Below are 27,566 nucleotides of genomic sequence, written 5' to 3'. Positions count from 1 at the left end.
AGTGCACTGGGGCTGTAACAGTTTCTGAATCACAGTTACAATCTGTCCTGTGACATAACCTGAATTTCTGGACAGCTTCATGCTGTTTACAGTCTCTGAGTTCCTCGCCCTATACTCTGCACCTCACATGTGCTGTTCTGCGCTGTACTGACCCCCCATTGTGGCCATTTTCAGTGGTGCATCAGAGACCGACTGTCCATGGTCTGTAGCATTCACTGATGTCACAGAGTACACATACCTGTACCACTGCTGAGTAACGACCGAACTGACGTCACCGAACAGGGAGAAAGGACACTTGACTGTATTAAAGCCAGCTGTAAAATGCCACTATTTTTCATACTTTTCAAAAGGGCACCCCTAGTGAGTTGAGGAATTTAAAAAGGTGTGCTGATTGAGTAAATTCTAGGCAGGCCTCGGCCGCAGGCGTGGTTCAATGAGCAGATGACAGGCGGTTTTCTTCCATAAGGGCTTAGTAAGGAGGAGTCCGATCTGGAGGTCAGGCCCATCAGCCACTTTAGCTGTGTGTCTTTTATGCAGCACACGATCAGCAGAACTTTGCATGCAGTCCAGACTCAGATTAATGAACGCTTGTAACTCAGTAAAATGGACATTAAGTCAAGTGGTTCTTAAACTGAACCTACTTAACTAAAGGCTGTTACTGCCATGGAGAGCCTCCCATTATACAACCCAAAGGAGTGTAGCAATATAGTAACACCTGGGAATATCCTGACACTACATTTTGAAAGATTTATTTTATTATGTATGAGTACACTGTAGCTGTCTTCAGACACACCAGAAGAGGGCATCGGATCCCATTACAGATGGTTGTGAGCCACCATGTGGTTGCTGGGATTTGAACTCAGGATCTCTGGAAGAGCAGTCAGTGCTCTTAACCACTGAGCTATCTCTCTAGCCCCTCTAACACTATATTTTGATAAGAGCTGCTTAAACACTTCTATTTTTGATAACTTAAATCATTACATACTGTGAATATTTTGATTTTTTTCAGATTTAGTTTGTCTATGGGTGTGTGGTCAAAAGACAGCTTGGGGGAAAGGGGCTCTCCCTCCCACTGTATGTGTGGGATCTAGGGACCATCTCAGGTTGTCAGGTGTGGTGGCAAGTGCCTTTACCTGCTCCGTCATCTTGCCAGGCCAACCCTGTGCTATTTAACAACAGGTTTCCATACCCCTGTGACTCAGAAAATGAACTAAGGACCTGCCTAATACATTTAAATAAAAAAGAGTCGTGTGTGTGTGTGTGTGTGTGTCTATGCACCACCTCTGTAGGCACTCAAGGCATCTCCTGGAACTGTAGTTACTTGGGTGCTGGGAGCTGAACCTGGGTCTTCTGCAAGAGCAGTAAGCATCCTTCAGTTCACTTGAGAATGGAAACAAACGGCAGCCCACCAAAGCCAGTTCTCCCCCTTCTACCCCGTAGGGACTGGACGCAGGTTGTCAAGCTTGAGCGGCTGTAGGTTATACAGAATATTTCAGTACTGTGAAACAGGCAGTTTGACATGATTTTGGTGAAGATACTTTATTTTCCATAAAAATATAATTGTACAATGCTCTTCTAAGGAAAAAAATCCTTCATTTGCCCCCAAATACCATGTGGTTTAATCATCTCTTATCTCTTAAAAAACAAAATATGTATTTTAATATTTGTAAAAACATGCAGCTGATTTCTGTGAAATATAGTATTTGTTTTTGTTGATTTTACTCGCCTTTAACTAAAAGTGAAGCCCAGCTTAAATCTGTTCTCTACCACCAGCCAAAGCGGACCCATGCGGCCCAAGATGATGACGTCACAGCTGGAGACGCTGGGCTGTGCACAGGGCAGGCAGTGGCAGGGGCTGCTGCACTCAGGGCTGATTTGGGCGTCACAGGACTATGTTAGATGAGGACAGAAAGCACACTCAGAACTTCACATAGCCTAGAGGTTGACCTGACCAGATCAGCTCCATGTTGCACCAGTTGCTCCAGTGTGTGGGAGTGGACACTCAAGTGGCAGAGCCGGACTGGTGTGAACGAGCGAATCTCCTTAACTTCTGAGGTAAAGAGAAAAGGGAGCGGGCTCTGCTGAGGAAGCACGTGGCCTCTTCCTGCCCTAGATGGAGCCTTGGGCTCTGTCCTCTCTCAGCTTGCTCTCCTCTGGGAAGAACTGCGGTTAGCCCGCAGAGCCCCACTGGATGGAAGCGGAAAAGGAGACGCTGCAGCTGTTGGGATCAGAACAGTGATTGGATCACAGATGAGGGAGAAGGGCCAGCATAGAACCCAGCGCAGTTAGCCTGTCCCCGTCAGATGCTGAGGGCCATTGTCTTGGTTTGATACCTCCAGAACACTAAAGAGATACAGGCCCGAGAGTAAACTCAAAGTGCAGCCACATTCACTCCAAAGCACATCTCTTCTACCGGGGGATGACCCTGCAGTTATAACTACAGCCTGGGAATGGCCTGGCTACTACAAGTACACACACCCTGCAGAACCTTTGAGCACAAGGCACACATTCCACTGACGAGCCACATTCAGCCTGGAATGTCTGCTTTGAAAACATTTTTTTTTTTTTCTGGAGAAACAAAAGGTAACAAACAAAGCAACATAAGGTCCTGGGCTGTTCTGCAAAGTAAGGTCTATGACTGAGTAGGCAGGAGCACACCCATTACAGTCAGAACACTACATTTAAAACACTTAAATTCTGAAGGGCCTGTGTCAAAAATCCTTGTCTCCATTTATGGTCCTAAGAAGACATTAAATACCCTAATGCCCATTTTCCTATAACACAGAGACCCAGCAAGCTGTGCAAGCGCTCGGTCGGTGGTCACTCACCTACCATGGAGGACTGAGGTTGCAGCCTGCACTCAAGGGATCTCCAGCTAACGGGAGGAGGCATCTGTTCTAATGCCTGTCACAAGATCACAAGCTACACAGTCCATCTCATGTCCACCTCACAGACACCTTCCAGGCAAGTCTGAACCACAGCTTGCAGGCTGCCCATGCCTCAGAGTAGCTAGGAATGTGGCCCAGCACAAAACTGTAAACTCACTAAAAACATTCAATTCTCAGGCTTCAAGTCACAACGTCAAAAGGTTGGACATGCCTAATGGCTATGATAACTTCCTCTTCAACTGCCAGTCTGTAGCAAATACTTCTTTTCCTGAAGTCAAATTCCTGCTTCAGCAGAGGGAGGAACACTTGTAATTAGCAGCAACAGAGAACACATCTGACTGAACTAGTGAGAGAAGCGAGTGAAGTAGAAGCTCCTTGTCTCTGAACCTATCCTACTATGACTCTGCCCCTCCACACCACTCCATGTCATGTAAAGGCAGCTGTGATGGGAACCATTCAGAGCCACATGCCACTCTACATGCCCACCAGGCCCAGGCTGCAGTGCAGGGTGCAGCTCAGGATGCCCCACCGCAGTGGGGCACAGGCTAAAGCAGGTGCAAACACACAGTGGGCTTCTCTCTGGCTCAGAACACATTCAAAGGACACTCACGTCAGGGAAGAACTGAGTATTCTGTCAACAGCAACCGCCATGACGTCACCAGCAGGGTGACCTGTGCTCCACACGGAAAGGCAGATACTCAGTCTCAGCAGCTACGTTCATTCTGTATTCTTCAGGGGAATCCCACGCCTCAGTGGAGTGCACAAGCAAATGTGTGTGCATGGAGACACACAGCAGGACCATGTCACACACATACTGCAGGTTAAGGTACTGAATGCCACTGAAAGGTTACTTTTCACTTAAAAATAAAATGTGGCTAATTATTCTCCAAGCATGGATTTGGCCCTAGCCAGCTTTCATAAATACAGTCAGAGGAAACAGCAACAAGAGGCTGTCGAGGGCTTCCTTGTTGGGTTGGTTTTGTTACGCACACTCTTTAAACCAGGCATATCGCTATGGGTTACAAAAACGGAGGTGTATATATCTGTCACTACATACAGCTTATGCTGGAATGGCTCACAGGTACCCACACTTCACTCAGGTAAATACAAAGGAGTTGGTATTGGGTCCATAAAGGCCGAGAACCACAGGGACAAACAGCCGACCTGGTGTCTTTGTGTAGGGTGACTAAAAACATGAAAAGAAAAGACAACTAAACAACACACACACACCTATCAATTACACAGGACACATAGGAATTAACCATGAAAGCCATAGGGCTAAGGTGCAAACGTGCGCGTCCATCCACTGCCTCCACTCCCACGATCTCGGGCATCATGACTTGTTACCCGGCATGGAGAGCAACATCGAGCAGGTCTGAAGGTTGGCAAACCTAAGTGTTGCACAAGGACCTTCGTGACATATCGTCACACATTTTGGTAGAAACTTTGGGTTTACAGAGATGCTTACTGAGCAGTAAGCGGAAAATAGAGCAAAGAAGCACAGTCCTGCCCATTCGTCCTCCGTAGACATTATCCAACCTTTGATCACTGACTGCATTTTATACCATCTTCACCCTGAACAGAAGCAAATGCAACAACATAAGAACGTTTCCAGTCAATGAAGTCTGGTTCATCAACTCGAAGACTCATGAATTTATGTATTTGTTTGTTTCTTCATATCTATCTATCTATCTATCTATCTATCTATCTATCTATCTATCTATCTATCTATCTATCTATCTATCCATCCATCTATCCATCTATCTATCTATCTATCTATCTATCTATCTATCTATCTATCTATCTATCTATCTATCTATCTATCTTTCTTTCTATCTATCTATCTATCTATCTATCTATCTATCTATCTATCTATCTATCAATCATCTATTTGTGTGTGTGTCCGAGTGTGTGTGTCCGCGCGTGTGTGTGTGTGTGTGTGTGTATGTGTGTGCATGTACGTGTGTGTGCGTGCGTGTGCAGGCATTTGTGTGTCATGGCACACATGTAGAGGTCAGAAGGCAGCCTCGAATCCAGTCTTTACTTTCCACCATGTTTAGATAAGGTCTCTCTGTTGTTTTTCAACTGTGTACACCAGAACTACCAGCCTATGAGCTTCCAGAGATTTCCTGTCTCCTCTTCCCATCTGGCCACAGACATGCTGGGATCACAGAGCATACTCCTTTAGGATTCTGGTCGTCATGCTTCTGTAGAAAGCATTTTATTCACTGAACTATCTCACCAGCCCATCATAAATGGTTTCTAGTTTTTTTGTTTTTTTTTTAAAGATTTATTTATTTATTGTATATAAGTACACTGTAGTTGTCTTCAGACACACCAGAAGAGGGCATCAGACCCATTACAGATGGTTGTGAGCCACCATGTGGTTGCTGGGAATTGAACTCAGGACCTCTGGAAGAGCAGTCCGTGCTCTTAACCGCTGAGCCATCTCTCCAGCCTCTGGTTTCTAGTTTTTTGACAGGGTTTGATGTATAGTGTTTTTCAAACACTCCTAGTACCAGAGGATGACCTTGAACCCCTGTCAGGTACTGCAATGTGGGTACTACCATACCTAGCTAAAATTCACATTTTTTTTCTTCATGTTAATATATACAGGAAGGCTTTGTGTTGTTGTTATTGTTTGATTTGTTATGACCCAAGATCTTACTTCACCACAAGATGGCCCAGAACTACACAGCTACAATGGTTCTTCTGACAGAATTGAAAATCACCTGGGAGAAGGGCTTGTGGGGGATACTTTATTCCACTAACTGATGTGAAGACCCACTCTGGTGGCACCATTTCTGAGGCAAGGGACTGGACAAAGGGAATTTGAGCAACAACTTTGTCCAGTCCTCACTCTGCTTCTTCTTTTTTTTTTTTTTTTTTTTTTTGTTCTTTTTTTCGGACCAAACCCAGGGCCTTGCGCTTCCTAGGCAAGCGCTCTACCACTGAGCTAAATCCCCAACCCCCCCCACTCTGCTTCTTCCTGGGGATGTGATGTGACCAGCTGCCTCAGGCTCCTGACCCTGTGACTTTCTCATCATAAGTTCTTCAAACTGCAAGCTAAAATAAACTCTTTTCCAATTGCTTCTGTCCAGGTATTTTATCACAGTAACAGGAAAAGGTCAGATGGTAGCCCAGGCTGACCTCGAAATCATGGCAACCTTTTCGTTTTAGCCTCCTGAGTACTCAGATGGCACATGTGAGTCACCATTTTTAGCTAGTGAGACTTTTAAAAGCTACAAATATATAGAAAAAAATTAGTTAACTTGGTTATTTTCACCAGATTAATTTAGATAAAGGCCCAATATTATCTACTAAAAGTTATAAAAAAAAAACCAGTTCCCTTAATTTCATAACTTTTTTTGAGATAGGGTCTCACGTAGCCCAGGCTGGCCTCAAACTCAGTTATTAGTTGAGGATGATCTTGAACTTCTGACCCTCTTGCCTCCACCCCAGTGGGTGCCCAGTGTATCAACATTTATTTATAACTATTTCAAGTCTTCCCAGGGGTTGGGGATTTAGCTCAGTGGTAGAGCACTTGCCTAGCAAGCGCAAGGCCCTGGGTTCGGTCCCCAGCTCCAAAAAAAAAGAAAAAAAAAAAAAAAGAATTGTATTCAAGTCTTCCCAGGTAACAAGGACAAAGAAGAAAATGCCTGACCTCTTCATCTTCAACCTCCTATATGACAGATTATACACATAACCTGGACATTCTAAAATCTTCAGTATCTTCACTCTTCAATGTATGTAAGACATTAGCCTCTGCATCATATCCTAAAGGACACTGAGCCCACTGTGGGCCACACCCCCAGAGGCTCCACGGCATTCGTGAGTGAAGTGGGTGGGTGAACAATGTGGTAGGTGAGTCTATAAAATAACGCCCCCAAGAAGGAATAACGCTGTGATACACGTAGAATACGAAAAGGCAGGGCTGGAGAGATGGCTCAGGGGTTAAAGAGCACTGACTGCTCTTCCAGAGGTCCTGAGTTCAATTCCCAGCAACCACATGGTGGCTCACAACCATCTGTAATGAAATCTGATGCCCCCTTATGCTGTGTCTGAAGACAGTTACAGTGTACTCATATATAATAAATAAATAAATCTTTAAAAAAAGAATATAGGGGTTGGGGATTTAGCTCAGTGGCAGAGCGCTTGCCTAGCAAGCGCAAGGCCCTGGGTTCGGTCCCCAGCTCCGAAAAAAAGAAAAAAGAAAAAAAAATATGAAAAGATTAGGCCAGATTAAAGAAGTCAGATGCAGAAGATAAATGATTCCACTTTTACAAAATATCTACAAGGCATCAGTTCATTGGGACCTCAGGTCAATGGTTGTGAAGGACTGGTGGGGACGGTCAGAGGATTGAAGGTTTAACAGTCCAGGGTCTCACAGGACGGATGGTCACATATTTGTAGTTAGAGAGGACAGTTGTGTACTCTGGGAGTCTACCCAAGGGTTCTGCACTGTCATTTTAAAATGGCTGATTTTTTTCAAGTTTTTCATTTTGTGTTAACATGAGTTTTACCTTAACAAATACCTTAACAAAAATAAAAACAGTCCTGGACTGGGGATATAGAGAACTTACCCAGCATGTCTGAAGCCACGGGTTCAATTCCCCACCACTGCAAAAGAAGAAAAAATATCTTCAGTTACAACTTACTGTAGTAAAAGCCTAGACTTGTGAAGACTAGCCTCTGGAATACACTCTGAGGCACTAAAAACTCACCCAGCCCTTCCACTCTCTCCTCTCATTTCCCTAGTTTGGTTTTTATCCTGGATTGAATGCAAGGCCTAGAGCAGTGGTTCTCAACCTGTGGGTTTCAACCCTTTGACAGCCCTCCATCTCCAAAAATATTTACACTATGGCTGATCTTTTGGTTTGGCTTGCTTTGGGTTTTTTGTTTGTTTTGTTTTGTTTGGAGACAGGGTTTCTCTGTGTAGTCCTGGCTGTCCTGGCCTCACGCTATAGGCCAGGCTGGCCTAGAACCCAGAGATCCAACTGCCTCTGCCTCCCAAATGCTGAGAATAAAGGATGTGCCACCACCGCCCAGTTTATAGTTCCTAACAGTAGCAAAATTACAGTTATGAAGTAGCAACAAAAATTATTTTATGGCTGGAGGGGGTCACCACAACACGAGGAAGTATATTATAAGGTCACAGTATTAGGAAGTTTGGGAACCACTGGCCTAGAATATTAACCTTGAACACACACACAGCCTATTGCTAGGCGACAGTCACTAAGAACATGGTTCTTCAGCATTACTGTTGGAGTAAGTGTGTAAGCTAAGTGTTAAATCCCTGTAAACTATGAGGAGAAACAAGTACAAGAGAGTGGCTTTAACGACACCCTGAGGGTCGTTTCTAATTGTGGACGGCCTACCATACCATTCATCAGCTGCCTGGATTATTCAGTCTTTTGACACAGCGTCTTTCTACAGCGTCCAGGCTGCTCTCCAGCTTGGTGTTTCCCTACTGATGGCAACGCAGGTGTACACGTCACACCCAGCCTTCAGCTGGCTTTCAGTTCAGGGTTTAGGATCCTCTGGCAAACATTTGTTGATTGGCATTTTACAAATGACATTAGTACTTGATTTTAAGCCACACTGCTTAGTGGTCAGCACACATTCTCCCTGGGATGCTCGCTTAACAGGAATGCTGCCATAGACAGTACTCACACGAATTGGTGTTAGCGTCTGTCTTTCCAGCTTTGGGATGCCTGCTTGAGTTCTGCTGAGACTTGTTCTGCTCCTCGCCAGTGAGTAGGGCCCTTATTTCAGAAGGGATTTTCCCTTGGTCCATTGCCATGCACCACTGCTTGTACTGAAATATTTAATACACTTAAGTAAAAAGCTCAGTCAGAGTTCAGGCAGCACATTGGGAAATCCTAGACACAAGCGCTCTCCTGCGGGCTTGTCTGTAGCTCACTGCTGTAGCACTTGCTTACACTGCACTAGCCAGGCTAGCTGGCCCGTGAGTCTGGAGACTGCTGTTTCTGCCCTCTATCTTGCCAAGGAGCACTGGGATTACAGATGTGCCCTGCCATGCCCAGCTATGTGGTCCCGAGGTCTGACTTCCAGGTTCTCTGCTCACCTAGTCATCTCCTCAGCCCTGCAGGGTTTTGTTTTATTTTTGGATATAGTCTCATAGAATCCAGAGGATGGCCTTGAACTTCTGATCCTCCTGCCTCCACCCCCCCAATGCAGGGATTCTAGGCAAGCACTGCCGTGGCAATTTATTACTTTCTGAAGAGCCAGCTTTGCAACAGTCATGGCAGTACCACCTCTCTCCCACATGTCACCTCATCCCTAAGGGCGCAGTGAGAGGGTTTTAATTGTTTCACCTACTGGCATTTCTACAATCCCTATGAACTCTGAATGGAACATGCAGAGTAAACTCAGGGAGACACAGATGGCGGCCTCCGTGCAGAGCTGTGACTGTCGTGCAGCTTTCTCCACTTAGCAATGCACTGTGAGCCTCTTTCTGTATCGGCAGATATGGATGTGCACTGTGGTTTGGGGGCCAGGCCTTAATAACCCAGGTACCAGTGATCTTGCTCTGCCTTCTAAGTGCTTACCCAAACTTGGCTGCACCGTGACTCCCCACCCTGGTCACACATGGTCTCATATATGAATACAGCATGACTTGTGTCTAAACAATCTGCTATCGCACCTTTTTATTTACTTGTGGGTGGGTTAAGATGGGGTCTCATACATCCTAGATTGGCCTCCAACTCACTGTGTGGCTGAAAGGACCCTGAACTTCTCCTCTTCCTGCCTCCGTCTCCTGCGTGCTGGACACAGGCTGTGTCATCACCTGTTCATGCAGCGCTCACATCAAATTCAGGACCTCATGCATGCTAGAGGCACCACCCACTGAGCTACCCCCCCACCCTCCGTAACTTCTCCTTACACTTACCACAGTGTCATGGGCATGCATGTGGGGGTCAGAGGAGAACCTGCAAGCACTGGTTCTCTCTAGCCACTGGTGGGTTTGGGGGATGGAAAGAAAGTCACCAGCCTTGCTGGCAGGCACCCTGATCTGCTGAGCCACTCTGTCCGCCCTCTGTACATCTTCCTTTTTCCTTTTCTTTTAAAAATGGGATTTTTGGGGGTTTTTTGGTTTGTTTTTGGTTTTTGCTTGTTCAACTTTGGAGAACTACAGCTCTTTTTTTTTTTTTTTCTTTTTCTTTTTTTCAGAGCTGGGGACTGTACAGCTCTTTTTTAAAGGTTTATTTTAAAGGTTTATGTAATGTATGAGTGCTGTGTCCACATGTATGCCTGCACACCAGAAGAAGGCATGGGATCCCATCGTAGATGGTCATGAGCCGCCACCATGTGGTCGCTGGGAATTGAACTCAGGACCTCTGGAAGAGCAGCCAGTGCTCTTAACCACTGAGTCATCTCTCCCGTCATCATTATTTTTTCTATCATAACAATTCCTTAATGTTCCCACTCTATTAAAATGTGTATTTGGACCCACCTGGTGGTGGTGGTTCACGCCTTTAATCCTAGCACTCAGGAGGCAGAGGCAGGAGGACCTCGAGGCCAGCCTGGTCTACTGAGTGAATTCTAGGACAGCCAGGGTTACACAGAGAAGCTCTGACTCAAAAGCCCAAAAGAACAAAAAACAAATACAAAGCCTGCAATGTGGTAACACAAGGTGCCCACTCCTTCCAGTGTGTGCCGATTGGATGGTAAGGACTTGTGTGGCTCCTGGTTTGCTGTACCCCTCATGGTCCCCAAGTTAGGATGGATGTTTCTCCTGTTGGTGAAAGGCTTTACCATTTCCAGTTCCTCTCGGAGTGCACATATAGCTCTTTCCCGACTGGACACCAACTCCTCCAAGTACTGGTATCTCAGCTTTTTCCTGGCCCGGCACTCTCTTGCACTCTGCCGGCTTCGCTCAAGTTTTGCTTTCAAGTCAATTTTGGCTGGCTTCCGCCCTCGCTTACCAGGCTTCTTCACTTTGCCTCCGACCACCTTCGGCGAGAGAGAGGAAACAACGTTTTTCTTTTAATTTTCTTTACGGAAAAACAACCATGGTTGCTTATTGGCAAAGAGAATGTTTATGAACAAGGAAGCAAAGCCTGCCATGAAAGCGTAACCCTGCCTCACACCCTTCTGAGCCATTTTCCATACTTTTAATACCATGACGGTGAGATTAGGTAGACAGGCTTTTATCAATTCTTCAATAATAGTAACAATAAAGTTTAAATAGTTTATACTCCATATGAATATGGATCGTTTTTAAAATTATGTTTTAAATACTGTGTGTGTAGGTTTGTACATGTGAGAGCAGTTACCTATGGAGACCTGAGGTGGGCGCTGGATCCCCTGCAGGGTGAGTCATGTGCTACTGGGAACTTTCTAAAGCAATGCTGGGATCTGAACTCATTTCCTGTGCAAGAGCAGTACCTGCCCCTAACCACTGAGCCATCTCGGTAGCCTCTATAAGTAATGTTTACTGCCTTGAAAACTGTATTAAAATTAAGTAAAATCATTTAAAATCCTGGGCTGGAGAGATGGTTCAGAGGTTAAGAGCATTTGTTGCTCTTGTAGAGGCTCAAGATGGCTGCTTACAAACATCTGTAACTCCAACTCCCGGGGCTCTCATGCTCTCTGCTGGCCACTAAGTATGCATGTGGTGCAGATATACATGCCCTTATACACAGAAAATAACAAAACAAAGATTTTAATTAAAAAAAGTACAGTTTATGGTGATCCTTAGAAAAGATCTTATCTTCTGTGTATGGGTGTTTAGCCTGCACCGTTTGTGAAGGACATGGGTGTCTGGGGTCTGCAGGGGTCAGAAGAGAGCGTTGCCCCCCTTGGGCAGACAGCTGTGAGCTGCCGTGTGGGCACGGGGATCGAACCTGGGTCATCTCTAAGAACAAGTGCTCTTAACCCCTGAGCCAACTCCCCAGCAGCTCATCATGATTCAAATAAGAAAGTAATGACTGAGGACTTCTTTGTTGGCTTGGGAATGAACAGATTTAATCTCATGTATATTTTCAAGGTTTTTCTTGTTTTGTTTTGAAGGATGGCTACTGGGAGTTTATTCATTGCTTGGTGCAAGGGGTCAGGAAAGGTCAGGGGTGTGAGAGAAGGGGGCTCTCTGCAGCTCCTGCTGCTCACAGTAGCTGCCGGTAGTGTACTGGTGAGTGGAGCTCTGGCCTGGCACCTCAGAAGCCTCTGCTTCGGCTGCCAGCTCAGGACAGCATCCTGGTGTTGGCCCGACCAGAATGGATGACTCGCTGCTTCTTCAGAGACCAAGATCAAGGCCATGGCCGATCAGGCTTCTGGAAGCCTGGAGGGGATTCTGCTGAGTACTCAGGAAACTCCAACATGGTGGCCATGGATGAGAGAATGGACTTCCCGGAAAAGCACACCAGTGGCTGGGGTCAGCTTTACGGAGACTCCAGTGGGAGGGCATGGTTTCCCCTGGGTACTAAGCACTTCCGTAGGAGTTTACTGGTTGTGGGGTTCTAGGAGGCAGCTTCTGGAAGGGACGGATGCCATGCTGTTGACAACACCTGAGCAGGGCCCTTCCTCACTGGCCTAGGCACAAGGTCAAGGTCATGGGTGGCAAGTCCTGGGGTCCTAGGCTATGGAACCCCTTTACAAGAATAAGCTTCATGCATGTGTACTTATTCCCTTTTTATTTTCAAGATTTTAAAGTTTACAATTAGACAAAATATATAATGCCTACATTAAATCGTATGTAGATATTTATTGTTTCTAAGCAACTTAGCTATAAGCTCCGTCTACAAATGTACTGAGCCCAAAGGGAGACAGAAGGTGTCCCTGAAGTTTTCAGTCACTCCGTGCGGCCTCTAGAAGCCGGGAATTACTGCCCCCGAGCAGCTCAGGTTCCCCCTGCCCCAGTGGGGCTGCAGACAAGCTCTCCAGACCTGATATTCACATACTGCTTAGGCACAGTTATCAGGAGACTGGCGGAGAAGCGCAAACCCCTCACGGGTTAGTCTGAAACCACGCCACCTCGGAGGCACACTTACCTCGGCAATGCCTTCACACCTGCTTGGGGAAGTCCTGTCGGATCCAGTTTTTATAAACCCTAACACTGCCATACCACCTCAGAGCTCTTTATATGTTCCCACGATTTGACTGCCCATCTCGTTATTTAACAAAACAGAATGATGCCCCATTTTCTCTGAAAACCACCCTCAGAGCAAGGCTGCATCTGTAGTGACAGAGTGGGGGCTCAATGGAGAGCCCTGTCTTATTTGAAGTCCTGAGTTCAAGCTCACTTCTACCCACACAATCACTCTCAAGAGTGCACATTTGCACCCTCAGGGTACCGAGTACTTTTCAGGTGATTCTAAGAGGTGTAAGATAAGACACCAGCAGTCGATCAGTGCGGTAAATGTGAACGCACAGGGCGGCAAAGCCGAAGGGCAGTGCTCATTTGTTTACGACCGTTATTAGTACCACACACAGACAATGCCAAGTAAACTATAAAAACTGGGCCACTATGTATAATGGTTAGATTTTATAAAAACTAAGGCCAATGTTGTGGCACATGCCTTTAAATCCCAGTACACTCTAGGAAGAGTTAGGTGGACCTCTGTGAATTCCAGGCCAGCCAGGGTTGTTATATGGTGAGACCTTGACTCAAAATAAACCTAAACCAAACGGAGAACAAAAAAACAGGTGAACAACAGCAACAAAAAATCCCTATTTAGTCATTTACTTATTGGTTCTGAAGTCCCAATCCAGAGCCTCAGCCCTAAAACGAAACAAACACCCTCCAGACTTGAAAACAAACAGGACACTTTTATACCCTTATCGAATTCCACGTCTATCATGATAACTAACTAGGGCCTCTAGCACCTTCCAGGATAGCTTAGAAAGGAGACAGACTGACTACTCCAGAGCTGTGGGGAAAACAGTACCATTTCCACTTGGTACCACATTAGGAGCTCGCTGTGGACATGATGGCTCAGTAGCTCAGAGCACTGGCTATTCTTCTAAAGGACGAGGGTTTGATTCCCAGCACAGCCATGGTGGCGTATAACCATCTGTAGCTCTAGCCCCTCAGAATCCAATGCCCTCTATGGCTGCACTCGTGGGTACTGCATGCATTGATGCAATACATATATGTAAAAGACAGTTATCTAAAAAGCCAGACACTTTAATATTTTCCCTGGTAAGTTTTAACTTTTCAAAAGCTGGTCTGTGAAAGCTTTTAGGTCTGTACCATCCTGTTTATATTCAGTATAACCACACATTCTTCAGAAGGTTTCTAGGGCCAAACATTTGTTAGACATTGCAGAATGACCTCAGTGACCTCAGCATCATGAAATTTTAGATGATCCTTATATTTAATAGACTACCCAAGTTTAAAACAATAGTTTGAAACCATCCTGCATTAAATCTGTGATTGCTACAGTTTTTTAGAAAGCAATATACAGGCCAGGGGCAAAGCACAGAGGAAGAGCACTTGTCTGGCGAGAACGTGCAATATATAGTGTCAGGAATGGTGGGGCATGCTGTGCTCAATTCAGGAGCCTGAGGCAAGGGCACTGCTTTGAGTTCAAGATCAACTGCAGCTACACAGTAACCCTGTGTCAAACACACACACACACACACACACACACACACACACACACACACACACAGAGAGAGAGAGAGAGAGAGAGAGAGAGAGAGAGAGAGAGAGAGAGAGAGCGCACATGTCTATAAGCTTAGCCCCCAGGAAACTAAGCAAGAAGCTCAGGAATTTGAAGGCAACCTGGGCTTTCTTCATAGTGAGACCTTATCTCTAAAAGAAGAGGGGAGGGAGGGAGGGAGGGAGGGAGGGAGGGAGGGAGGGAGGGAGGGAGGGAGGAGGGTGCCTGGTGAGACAGCACAGAGTAAAGGTGCTTGTTGCAGAAACTTGACGACCTGAATTCAATTCCTGGGGTGTATGGTGGGATGGAAGGAGAAAAGGCTGACCTCAGAGCTCCGTATGCATGTCCTGTAAAGAAGTGTGCTCTCCTGGTCTCTCTTCTTTCAGACATAACACAATGACAAGTCTTACAAAGAAAGAAAAGGTAATCCATGTGCAGGGCAGGGAATCAGCACTCACACAGTGCTGTGTCCATCGCCTACATCCTGATGCTCTAGGAAATTCAGGGATGGCTGCCTTTGAGAAGCCAGCAGGATAACAGAGTGTACAGCAGTCTTGGAATCCTGAATTAAATCCAGCACAACCATTACAAAAAATCTTAAGTATCTATTTAGCTTTCATAGCAAAATATGTAATTATTGGATTTCATCTATTTTGCCTTTTGTGTGTATGAGTATTTTGCTTGCATGTATGTCTGCACAGCATTTGTGTCCCCAGTGGTTAAAGACTAGAAAGAGTGTTGGGTCCTTTTGGAACTCAAGTTAAAGGCAATTGTGAGTGCTGAGAATGAAACCTGGGTCCTTTGGAAGAGCAGCCAGTGCTCTTAACTGCTGAGTCACCTTTCCAACTTCAGGGATTCCTTTCTTAGAGTTGGAAGACATAGTAAATCAATTGGGAGTTCTGCCCTTTATGTTATCAAAACAATCAGGTCAATGCCATATGGCCACTACTGCTCCAGTTTAACTGTGTCTGCACAGGCCCAAGTGTCTGCTCTATGTAGCAGCCACAGACATGTAACTAAGGACCTCGGTGTCCTACAGAGGTGTTAGTATCAGAGGATTGTTGTACATGACCTCAAGCTTTATAATACATTACAGACATTTGCAAAACCAAAGTATTATACAAATATAGGTTAATATATCAGCTGCTTTAACACCTGAACGCTATGCATGTCACTAACCATTCATGTATTTGGGCAGGGGCAGGAGAGATGTTAAGGGCATGCATGCACTGGCCTTTCACAGGACCTGAGTTTGGTTTCCAGCACCCACTTCAGACAGCTCACAATCATGAGTAACTCCAGCTCTAGGGAGTTACTGCTTCTGTGGAAACGTATACACACGTGTGTACCCTGCACACACATATACCACCCCCAACAACACACTCACCCCCCACACACATAATTTTAAAAAAGGATTAACATTGACTAAGTTTCTTTCTCTTTCTGCCTAGTCACGACAACTATATAAATCAGACTCAAATTTGACGTGACTGTCCTTCCTGATGGGATTTAAGATCCGTGTCTGTTAGCTATGGTTATATTATCTCCTCCTTTAGCTGGATGGTGGTGGCACACACCTTTAACCCCAGCACTAGGGAGGCAGAGAGAGGCAGGGGAGCTCTGAGTTCAAGGCCAACTTGGTCTATGGAGTAAGTTCTAAGACAGGACTACACAGAGAAACCAAAAACCCACACCCCCCAAAAATCATGCTAAGTACTTATTTCTGTATACTCAGAATTATGATATTGTCCTAGGTATTTACTTTCTAAAAGTTATGACATTTAATTTTAGCTTGACTTAAGAGAGAAAAAAAGCTTTTTTTTTTTTTTTTCTTTTTTGAGAAGGGGTTTCTCTGCTTAACCAACCCTGTCTGGGAACTTGACCTATACAGACTGACCTTTTAACTCACAGAGATCCTCCTAGCTCTGCCTCATAAGTGCTGGGATTAAAGGATTGTGCCACCAGCGTCTGGCAAAATATTTCCAAATAACCAAGAAGCCTAAGAAATTAGAAAACTATTTTGAGAAACAGATTATATTGTGATTCTAAAAATTAAAAAACCTTTAAGATAAATGAAAACTGAAATAGCAAATCTTCTGTGGTATAACAGACTGCTGCTCAGAGGATATTCCTCACATAAACATGAAAAGAAAGCTTTAAAATCAATAACCCAACTTCCCATTTTCAGAAGCCAGAAAAGGAGCAGAAAAGAGGAGCCAAAGCAGAAAAGAGACTGCAACGCACATGAAAAGGGAGCTCTTAGCACGGCAGCAAAGCAGGTTCAAGAACCAAATGTATTCATAGACCTGTAACAAGCAGTCTGCATGAGTTATAAAAGCATCTCATTGGAGAAAAGCCAGCTTCTGGAGACGTCAGCAGTAAATTACACCACATTTAAGGACAACCATTTAGACTGGGCACAGTGGCCCCTGTCTATAACCCAACACTCGGGGTGTCACTCAAGGCCAGAGTTAAGGCCAGTCAGGGTTATATGAGATTGCCTCAAAAACCAAAATGGAGTAATTAACACTAACCCTTCACAAACTCTCTCAAGAAACCTAAGAGGAAGGAACATTTCTCAATTCCAATGAGGCTAACACTAAAAGGAGCCAGGGTTTTAATTCTAGAACACAGGAAGCAGAGGCAGGAGGATCACATGTTCGAGGGCAGGCTGGGTTACATAGTAAGACTATGTCTGAAAAACAGGAAAAATAGGCTGAGAATGTGGCTCAGCGGGTAGAGTGCTTACCTAGCTGAAGCCTGGATTCGACTCCCAGCTTAACATTAACTGGACATGCTAACACATGTTTGCAATCCCAACATTTGGGAAGACTAGGCAGGAGGATTAGAAGTTCATGGTCATCCTTATCTACATATTGAGTATGAGGCCAGCTTGGGCTCACCTGACAGGAAAACACTGGCTCCTGCTGGCTTTTAGCTTGACTGAGAAAATATAAGCTCCAGGCTCAGAGAGAAATCTCCTGAGTCAGAGAGTGAACCTGCCTCAAAGAACTAGATGGAGAGTGATAGAAGAGGATGGTTACTTGCACGGCTACACACACATGTACACACATGTACACTGACACAAACACAAATAAGTCCCCAACACAAACAATAACAAAACAAAATGAATGAATAAAATCCATGATTAAATTCAAGAACATATAAAAAGGACTCTGCCCTATGACCAAGAGGAAGTTATCCTTGGAATAAAGATCACTTTAATTTCTGGAGATCTTTTATAAAACATCATATCAACAGGAGAGGGGAGACACACACACTCACTCACTCATACACACACACACACACACACACAGAGAGAGAGGGAGAGGGAGAAGGAGAGGGAGAGAGAGAGAGAGAGAGAGAGAGAGAGAGAGAGAGAGAGAGAGAGAATGAGAACACAAGGATATAGGATATCCTGGGCTACATGAGATACAATGTCAAATAAACAACCCCATCCCCACCCAAATCCTACATTTATATACTCAAGTTTTTTTTTTCAAGATTCAATTTTCATTTTAATTATAGGCTTATCCACTTACTTTACATAAAGTTTAAACACAGCCTTATTCAAAATGCTAAAAAGTTACAAGTTTTTTTTTAATGATGTAGACTATACAATAAGAGCACACACAGCATCTCTCCAGACAGATGTCTCAACTGCTGCCTTAGAAGCCTGCTCAGGGGAGGGACCCTTCCCAACCAAGTGTGTGGTTAGAGAAGTGATGGAGGGGCTGGGGATTTAGCTCAGTGGTAGAGCGCTTGCCTAGGAAGCGCAAGGCCCTGGGTTCGGTCCCCAGCTCCGAAAAAAAGAACCCCCAAAAAAAAAAAAAAAAGAGAAGTGATGGAACTGAGCTGAGCAGAACCTAAGTGACAGACAGGAGGAGGGGCTTCAATAATCCTGCTTACCACCAGCCCCTGTGATGATGGTGCCAAGAACACAGGGCATCTGAGCCTAGAACATCCTCTTCATCCATGGGGTGATCTGTACCACACAGGAGGCAGTGACAGCCTTCTCCTCTAGGGGTGAATTGCCAAGGAGTGGCCAAGGCCAAGGGGACAGACAGCAGTAGCAGTGGTCCCCTGGCTATCAGTCTGGCCTCCATCTGTGTTTCAGCATCTCCTCAGCTTCACCTGGATTCTCAACTTCTACATGTGTAGCCTTTGGAAAGATGAGGGTGCAGCTTTTCTATAGGCATGTCAATCATTTGATTTTCCCAGAGGTGGAATAACCTCCTTGGTGTGATGGTCACATTCATGTTGAGCCTCCCAGTGTACACTTTTGTGGGTTTAGCCTTGTCCTCTTTCAGGTGGCTTAGATTCAGAGCAGGAGTGCCTGACACGTGTGTGCAGGCACCAAGGAGGTCCCAGGAGCCAGAGTACCTGTGGGTCATGCTGGAGCTTCCTGAGCTGATGCTGGACTGGATGGAGACCTGGTGCTGCACTGCACCTCTTTAGGCTTGTCCCTGCCAGTCCTCTTGCCTCTGTGCCTGCCGCCCTCCACCTTTATAACACCATCACTGGAGCAGTCCTTGGGGTTGGTGGGAGCCCTAATGCTGGGTTTTTCATTTCCTTTGATTCCTCAAAAGCTCTTATTTTTATCTTGATGAATTCATTCTCTCCTTCTGAAGTGTTCAATGCAGCCATGCGGCCTCACTTATCTACTTCTAACTCAAGTCTCGAAGAGATCCCCAATCGGCTGCAATTAGGCCAGAGTAGCGTCAACCAGCAGCTGCCACCTCCTCGTGCTTCTCTCAGACCCTGGTGCACAGCTCAATTTTTTTTTTTAACGCTAGGCTTTTATGTGATAAAACTATACAGCAAAAAATACAGGGGGAACTTTTTCAATCTGATAAAGATCATCTATAAAACACCCACAGCTAACATCATAGTTGATGAGGAAAGACAATGCTTTCTGACAAAGATTAGAAGCAAGACAAGGATCGTGTCTTCTCTCACCATTCTTAGTCAACAGGAAGAAAAAGAAATCGAAGGCAGTACAGATAGAGAATGAAAACGCCAAATTGTCCATTTGTAGATAACATGATCTTGTATGTTGAAAACCCAAAAGAATCCACAGAAAAACTATCCGAGCAAATGAATAAGTACAGCAGGGCTGTAGAACACAGGATCTACACACAGAGCCATTGTGTTTCTGTGCTGTTCACTATCGAGGAAAATCAGAAAATGAAAATAAGAAAGCAATTCTAGGGTTGAAGACAGAGCACAGTGGCTATGATATGAGCACCGTGGCTCTTCCAGAGGACCCAGGCTTGATTCCTGTAACGCACATGGAGGCTCCTAACAGGTGAGGCACTCTAGTTCCTAGGAATCCAACATCCTCTTCTGGTCTCACGAGCAGCCAAAAAGATTAAATCACTGAACTTCATTAACGACATTATCAAGGTAAGAAGACAATGCACATTAGAGTTGAAAATATTCATGTTGCATTTAAGGTACAGGACTTGTACACAGCACACTCTAGAGCTCTCCAAAGTCAGTAATGAGAAGACAACCCGATTCCAAGGGTGGCAAAGGTATTCACAGCATCATGCAATAGGATGGGACACTGGTTAGCACTGGGGAGCTAATGCTGAACTGAGTTCACACTAGTCCTCGTCTGTTTTGACGAAAGCGCATCACTACTGCCTGGTGACACATTGTCACATAGAGCAGTTTCCTCCCTTGAGATCCTCTGTGCTCCACTAAAGCTCTGGTACCGCTCATGGCGTCTCTGTTTCCAGTTTTCTCTTTGTTCAGATCATCATACGGTTAGTAGTACATACATCCTTTTCAAACTGACTTCTTTACTCAGTAATTCCCATTTATGGCTCCTGGAGCCTTTAACTCCATGGAACCTTCTGTAACTTGGTATGTTTTTCTTTATACTGAATAACACTGCAATGGATGAATGCTTTAGCTTGTTCATAAGACAGAAATATAATGAAATTAGTGGTGACTGTCACATGACCCTTTGAACATACTAAAAAGCAAATCACATAGTTTATATGTGAAAAATATATGATGCATGAATTATTTATATGTGAAGTGAATATATGATGCATGAATTATTTACATGTGAAGTGAATATATGATGCATGAATTATCTTTCAATAAAGCTTTTATTAAAAGCAACGACAACATGGGGGCAGACTACACGGCTCACCAGTCAGGGGCCTGAGTTCAATCCTTGGAATCCATGTGGAGGAAGGAGGGAACTTCCTACAATTTGTCGTTTGACCTTTCCTCTATGTGTGTGACGTGGCATGTGTGCACCCCTTCTACACAAACATAAAGGAGCAGGAGAAAGGGAAGGATCGAGATGGTACATGGAAGCTTAGGTAGTGTACACGTCTCAGGAGTTCAAGGTCATCCTTAGCTATATAGCTGGGAGCACCTGGTTAGCGTGCACAAAGCCCTCATCCCTATACAAGATGGGCCACAGAGAACCAGAAACATAAGAGAAAAGAGTGTTATGGTCAGGAGAATCCTAAGTGTCTAACTAGGAGATTTTAAAAGCCCAGAATTAAGATGCAGCCAATGGAGACAGAAGGAAACCAGTCTGCAAGCGAGACCTGATGTGATGATACGTTGGACAGCCCGGGCTTCAGTGAGCTGCTGTTAACTTCTGCAGCAAGCTGGCACATGACTCTAGCTGTGTGTACTTTAGGAACTTACTGGGTTTCTCAAAATCAGGGCCCTCATCCTCTCCCACAGACTCTTAAGAGTCTTTTGGAAAAAGAGAATAAACTTGTTTTTGTTCTTGGTTAAGGCAGGACGTATAGGAGAAAGTTTTGAGTGATGGGCCCTCTGTGCTGTCTCATGATGATACATCCCTTCACATGAGCACCCTGTCCTCATTGCTTTCAACTAAGAGGGAAATCCATTCCTTAAGAAACAAAAGTCCCTTGTATTTTCATATTTTTACGTTGGGTGTATTCCCACGCTAGAAGTCTCTGCTGCTTTGGCTGCTCCTGGGATGTCTTTTCTTCTGCTCAGCCTCCTCCCCTGGCTTTGGAACAACGTGTTCATCTTCAGTGAGGACCATCTCTATGTGGCAGGCGGGGTTAAAGATGCATCCCAGATGCCTAGTTCGGTGGTAAGAGAATCTAAACCCTCCGGTTCAGCATTGTGCTCTGCACTTCTAACTTCGTGCAGTAAAAAAGCAGTGCTCTTCTCGGGCTCTGACCCCGTGTCCAGTCTTAGTGTTTGCCCTGGGCACAACTACCAGCTGTACTATTACACGCCAACATGGCACACACTGCTTCTTTAAAACGCCACCCTTCAGATACTTGGTAGCTTTTCAGATCCACAAATCTCTGATGGCCTGGGCAGTTACACAGGTGATCTTAAAGTGAACATGAAGATTTAAAACTTTAAAAAAATGTAAAATGATCCTCAATTTTAAAAGTGTTTTATAATTTTTATTCTTATGGATATTTTGCCTGCATCTAAATCTGTGTACCACACACGTGGCTGATGTCCTTGGAGGCCAGAAGAGGCACTGGATTCCCTGGAACTGGAGTTGCAGGTGGTTATGTCATCCTGTGGGTATTGGAAATTGAACTCAGGGGCTCTTTAACGAGTTTAGCCATCTCTCCAGCCCCTAGATCTGAGCCTCTTGGTTTCCATGCTTTTGTATGGTTTCTGGGTCAAGAGAACAGTGAACCATTTTCACAGGTGGCTTGCAGGAAGGGGCACAAATACATTTCTATACTCAATGTCCCATTTGACCAAATACTATAAAACACTATTTTGTCATCTTTTATACATTTATTTACATTTAAATGCTCTAGTGGTTTGGGGGGGTTTTGTTTGAGATTGCCCAAACTGACCCAAATTCACTGTTCCTAGAATAGTCTTGAACTCACAACACTCCTGGGCCTCAACTTCTGAATTACATCTCTTGCTTATAATGCTCATTTTAAGGCAACCCATTAAAGATCCAGTTGTAGGACACCATTTTTATAAAGTGGTGCTGCAAGCAAACAGCAAAGTGGCACACTGCCTACGAGTTAAAGGACAGCCATGTGCCCTTCCCCACCGTAAAGAGAGGGTAGGAGAGTGTCTCTCTGGGGCTCTGAGGGACTTCCCTACTGTGTGGCTCAGGACTTTTTTAACCAGAGTTTCAGAAAGCAAGAGTGTAACCACATCTTCCTGCTGCTAACCTTTCTGCCAGTTTCTGGAGCCAGGATAAAGAAAATCCAGACGGGCATCTCAAAAACCCAGTGAATAATGCCCACATTCTCTTTTCCGCCGAGGTCTATCCCAGGTCACACACAGCTATTCTGTTTGACCCTGGAGCTGTCATACTGTACAGATAACACTGTGTAGACTTAGCAATGCTTGACTCGGTTCCTCAGTTTATATGACTGTGTGTGCTTCTCTGCTATCTACTTCTTCCACAGTTGGACATGCTTAGCTTCTGCCCTATCACTGCTGAAACTGCTCTTGGTAGGTGTGGGATTTTTGTTTTGTTTTTGTTTTCTATTCAGAGACAGTTTCATGTGTTCCCACATCAGCCTCAAAACGACAATAACCTTGAACTTCTTTACTTTATTTGACAGAGGATCTCACTACATAGCCATAACTGGTCTGAAACTTCCTACCTAGATCCACCTGCCTCTGTCTGAGATTGAAGGCTTGTGCCATGATGCATGGACTGCCTGGGCTGTGAGGCCGAGGGTGTGTGCCATCATGCCTGACCATCACTCTCATTTCTCAGCTCAGCTCTAGTAACTTTCCTAGTCGTCTGCCTCACCCACAGCAACCAAGGTTCCTTTAAACTAGCTACAAGGTCTTACTCATATCCATTTCTACCGTTTACCACAGCCACATATTAGGTAACAAGTACTTGATAAATTAATGAACAAACAAGGAAACGTTTCCCAAGTCCTTAAAAAGTGAAACATCTTAAGTAAGACTTCACCTAGGTTTTTTTGCAGGGGATGGGGGGAGAGAAAGAGTGAAACAGGGTCTTACTTATGTGGCTAGCCTTGGCTTCCAGTTATAGCTGAGGATGGCCCTGATCTCCTGATATTCTTGCCCCTACCTCAAGTGCTAGGGTTTCGGGCATGGGCCACCGTGCCTGAGGCTGGTTTCCAAGTCAACTGTGGGATACCTAAGTTCATGGACACATTTCCTGTTTAGATTGTGGACGGGAAAGCAGGCACATTAACATCTACTGTCAGGCTTGCTCAGACGTGCTGGCCCTTCCATTTTGGCATTATGGGAAGTGTTTGCAGAGGAGGCGGTGGGTAGGAACAGAAGCAGATTGCTGGCTTATGTGAGACTCCTAGGAGGGTGGCTCCAGTGTGGCAGAGGATGGCTAAGGGGCAATGGGGAGGATTTCAGGGTCTGGATGTCAGGGTTTTGTTTTGAAGGTAAATCGCTTTACCAGCACCTGTTCAGTACTACTATAAGGATGGTGACCCTTGATGGGTATGAGAGAGGCGAGCAGAGAGTGAGAAGCCTCATGTCTACAGAATAGTGTGTACCACAGAGTGGACAGAAAGAAGGGAACAGACCCATATTAGCAGTGTGGCCAGTAGCTGACTAACTCCTTCAACGGAGGTGTTCTACACTGACAGGCTGGGCAAATACTCTGTAGAAGTCTTTAACTAGCCTTTAGACTGGCAAGAACACATCTGACTAGAACATTTCAATTTATTCATTCAATAAACATAAAAGTAAAAGTAGAAACAATAGCCTTCAGTGATTGAAAATAATGTATCTCTATTTTCCTTCAAGGTGGCAGGTCAAAAAAAAAAAAAAAGGCTTTCAAAACAACACTTCTTCCTGATGGAAGATAAGAAGGCGGCCTTAGAAAGTGACCTTTGTTAAACAATGCAGCAGGTAAGGACAAAAGTGAAGTTCAGTTTATATCCAATTATGCCCTCTTGTCCCGTCTAGTGTAAGTGTAAACCTGGCTACAAATGTCACTTAGCAAGGACCAAAACAAGGATCTCAGACCCCATAGACGTCTTTGCTCAGTAAGACGATAAGGTCGCATTTGTGAGTGCTGTGTGTGAGACTCCTTACTAAACACTCATAGGTGTGTCATCTCAAAGTCTGCCTGAGCAAGCCTCCAAGGAAGGGATTGGCCTCATTTAAAAGCCTAGGTAGAAGTTCAGAGAGCTTCAGCAACTTGGGAGTTTTTCCTTCTTTACTAATCTAATTAAAGATCTCAGAACTATCTAGGAAAGTCTGCTGCTTAGGCACTCTCCTAAGTTCTCTGTTCTAGGTGTTCAATCAAGCACCCAAATCCTATCACATGCCCTCTCTTTTCCCAGCCGCAACAGTCTGTCTGGGCGGGCTGGAGAACACACCTGCAGCTTATTAGTTAACAAAGCCTGAGTACCTCTAGGCAATCTCAATGCCATTGTTTGAAATAGTCACTAGTACCTAGCATTTTAAGGTACACTACTATGATGGTTTGTATAGGCTTGACCCAGGGAGTGACACTCTTTGGAGGTGTAGCCTTATTGGAGTAGGTGTGGCCTTGTGGGTGTGGGCTTTAATACCCTTGTCCTAGCTGCCTGGGAACTGGTCAGTATTCTGCTAGCCACCTTCAGATGAAGATGTAGAACTCTCAGCTCCTCCTGCACCATGACTACCTGGATGCTGCCATGTTCCTATCTTAATGGTATTGACTAAACCTCTAAGCCAGTCCCAATTAAATGTTGTCCTTATGAGAGTTGCCTTGGCCATGGTGTCTATTCACAGCAGTAAAACCCTACCTAAGAGAACTACTACATAAATCTTTATATTGCCCATAACCCCACTATCACGTGCTGGTTTCAGAAGTGACCTCTATGCAGTTGGGGATATAACTAGTCGGTAGAGTGCTATTCTGGCATGCACAGAGCCCTAGCTTGGCTCAAGCCCTACGCCCACATATAGCCAAGTACAGTAGCACAGGCCTGCAATCCCAGCCCTGGAGAGGTGGAGGGGGTTGGACCTGAAATTCAAGGTCATTCTTGGCTTCACTGAAAATTGGGAAGCCTACCTAGGCTACAAGAGACTCTTTCTGAAAACAAACACCCCTCAAGAACCAACCAACCAACAAATCAAAAACTGTATATGATCTTTTGGTAAGTAAAGTATTTCAAAACCCGATGTACTTTTGTTTGGAACGACTAGAGACCTTAAGAAAGCTGTGAAATACACCATAGGTCTGGAAAGGGTATAACCGAAAATTATACATTATACAACGGCAAAAGCACATCAAAGTCTCCAGGTGAGGAAGAAGACTGCTATACTCTTTCAGCATCCTTGAGATGCTGAGAAGACAATGGATACAGCTTGCAGACTTCATTTCAGGATCAACACGGAAAGATTAAGGTAGTAAAGACTGGAAAAATATTTCCTGGAAAACTCTCGGAACTCTCCCTTTCTATTTTGAAAATACCACTTCCTGTCAGGAAGAGTTTGCTATTTCACAAGCAGTTGGTTCTCCTAGGTGTGTCCAGGAGGCAGATGACAGTGCGGGGCTCTCTCCCTTCTACCTCTTCTCAGAGTCTGCCACATGAATACGTTATATATTAATACAGCATTAATACAGAATAAAACAACCAGCCAAGATAAACTGGATTTTCTTTCTCCCTACCTGTCTGAGGATGTGTGAAACAAAAAAATTAAGAGCAACAAAATTTTGTAAGATGGAAAAAAGGGGGCGGTACCTGAAGGAAAAAGCTCTTCCAAGGAATACAGCAGATTACGAAAAAGTAAGACTTTGAAAAGCATGGGGAAGGAACAGCTTAATTTAAATATTGGCAAAATGTATGCCAAGCATGAAGTTCCTATTGGACATCCCAGCCCTTGGCAGGTGGAAGAGGCAGGGAGGCAGCTGAAGACCATTCTCGGCTACTGAGAGAGTTTGAGGCTAGCCTGGGGTTCCTCCACAATAGAGACAAATTTAAAATGCTTGATTCCTGAAAATGAAAGGCCCAATCCCCAGACATCATAAGGCATTAATAAACTCCCTGACTACTCCTATCTTCATGAAATGTGAAGCTCAAGTAACTTGAGAAGATGGAATCACAGATCTACGAATTAACTCATAATGAGCGCTATTTTATAGTCATAAATAAGTGTGCTAGGGATGAAAGGCTGGATACGGACACTGAGTTGAATTAAAAACGGAGAAAACTACTGTTTTTCTAAAAGAAGGTTTTTAGAGGTAGATTACAGGCCGTGATCTGATAGCAACAGGAGCTAAGCACTTTTTCAACCAACCCCAGGAAAACAGCTCAGGGTTGGGGGAGTGAACTGACTAGATGAATGGGGCATTGAGTGAGCGAGACTGAGGGAGGGAAAACCATCAAGGGTGATTATGCCTAATTCAGGACGCACGAATTAATCTCTCCCAAATGGAAAACGCAAGGAAGGGGGGGAGACGGGGGAGGGGGGAGTGAAGCACAGTAGATTCTTCACTTATTTCGACCTCCAGGTCAGAGACGAGGGCTTGCACTCCTTGGACCCCCAAGCAAACACGGTTACCCGGGTGTGAAAATTTTGCAAGGGCCAGGGCCCTTGCTAGAAAACTGCAGCCTGATGCTCCCTAATATCCTGGCGGGGTGCCAGGGGACATGAGGCACACTGGTATCTATGGCAGGTGTTTCGTGAGTGCTCGCGTGGACTTCTGAACTGAGACTGGGCGGCGAGACTACGTGCGGCGACAAGCAGGCGGCGGCGGCCAGCCCAGGACTTACCTTGCTGTCATCCATCTCCGCAGACAGGCCGGCCCGGCCCGACGCCCTCCCGGCCCTCCCCCTCCTCAGCGGGCCAGGCCCGGCCCCCGCCCCGGGGAAGAAGGGGATATGGCTCTGACTGCCTCCTCCTTCGCCTAACAGTTCGCTTCCCTGAAGCCACGGTCACGGGGACCCGGATCAGTTCAGGAATGGCAGAGCGGACCCTGGAGGCTGCCCCAGGCACCTCCCCGCTCGGTCACCGCCTCCTCCTCCCGCCCCATGACAGGCTCCGGGAGTGTTTACAGACGCACTGGCAAGTGGCCCAACCCGAGGGGGGCGGGGCTCTGCAGGCCGATTGG

The 27,566-nt window shown here is 45.3% G+C and overlaps 1 protein-coding gene across 2 annotated transcripts; it reads right to left on the bottom strand.

Annotated features, from left to right (window-relative positions):
* Positions 1-1,520: 1,520 nt before the first annotated feature.
* On the bottom strand, positions 1,521-27,421 carry Crebl2 (cAMP responsive element binding protein-like 2). 2 transcript variants are annotated; one of them, NM_001015027.1, is made up of 5 exons: positions 27,229-27,386; positions 10,668-10,865; positions 8,562-8,706; positions 7,472-7,508; positions 1,521-4,463 (listed from the first exon to the last, which is right to left on the bottom strand). In NM_001015027.1, exons 1-4 carry the CDS (start codon positions 27,241-27,243, stop codon positions 7,495-7,497), a joined length of 372 nt encoding a protein of 123 aa, NP_001015027.1. In that variant the 5' UTR covers positions 27,244-27,386; the 3' UTR covers positions 1,521-4,463; positions 7,472-7,494. The 2 variants fall into 2 exon arrangements, with proteins under 2 accessions (NP_001015027.1, XP_087514410.1); XM_087658284.1 differs by lacking the exon at positions 8,562-8,706 and having other exon boundaries at positions 27,229-27,421.
* Between the last annotated feature and the right edge of the window lie 145 nt (positions 27,422-27,566).

This window comes from Rattus norvegicus, chromosome 4 (assembly GCF_021556685.1).
Source record: "Rattus norvegicus strain SHRSP/BbbUtx chromosome 4, alternate assembly SHRSP_T2T, whole genome shotgun sequence".
NCBI lineage: Eukaryota > Metazoa > Chordata > Mammalia > Rodentia > Muridae > Rattus > Rattus norvegicus.
The sequence above is the reverse complement of the archived record's forward strand: the minus strand, read 5'-3'. Positions and strand labels throughout refer to the sequence as shown.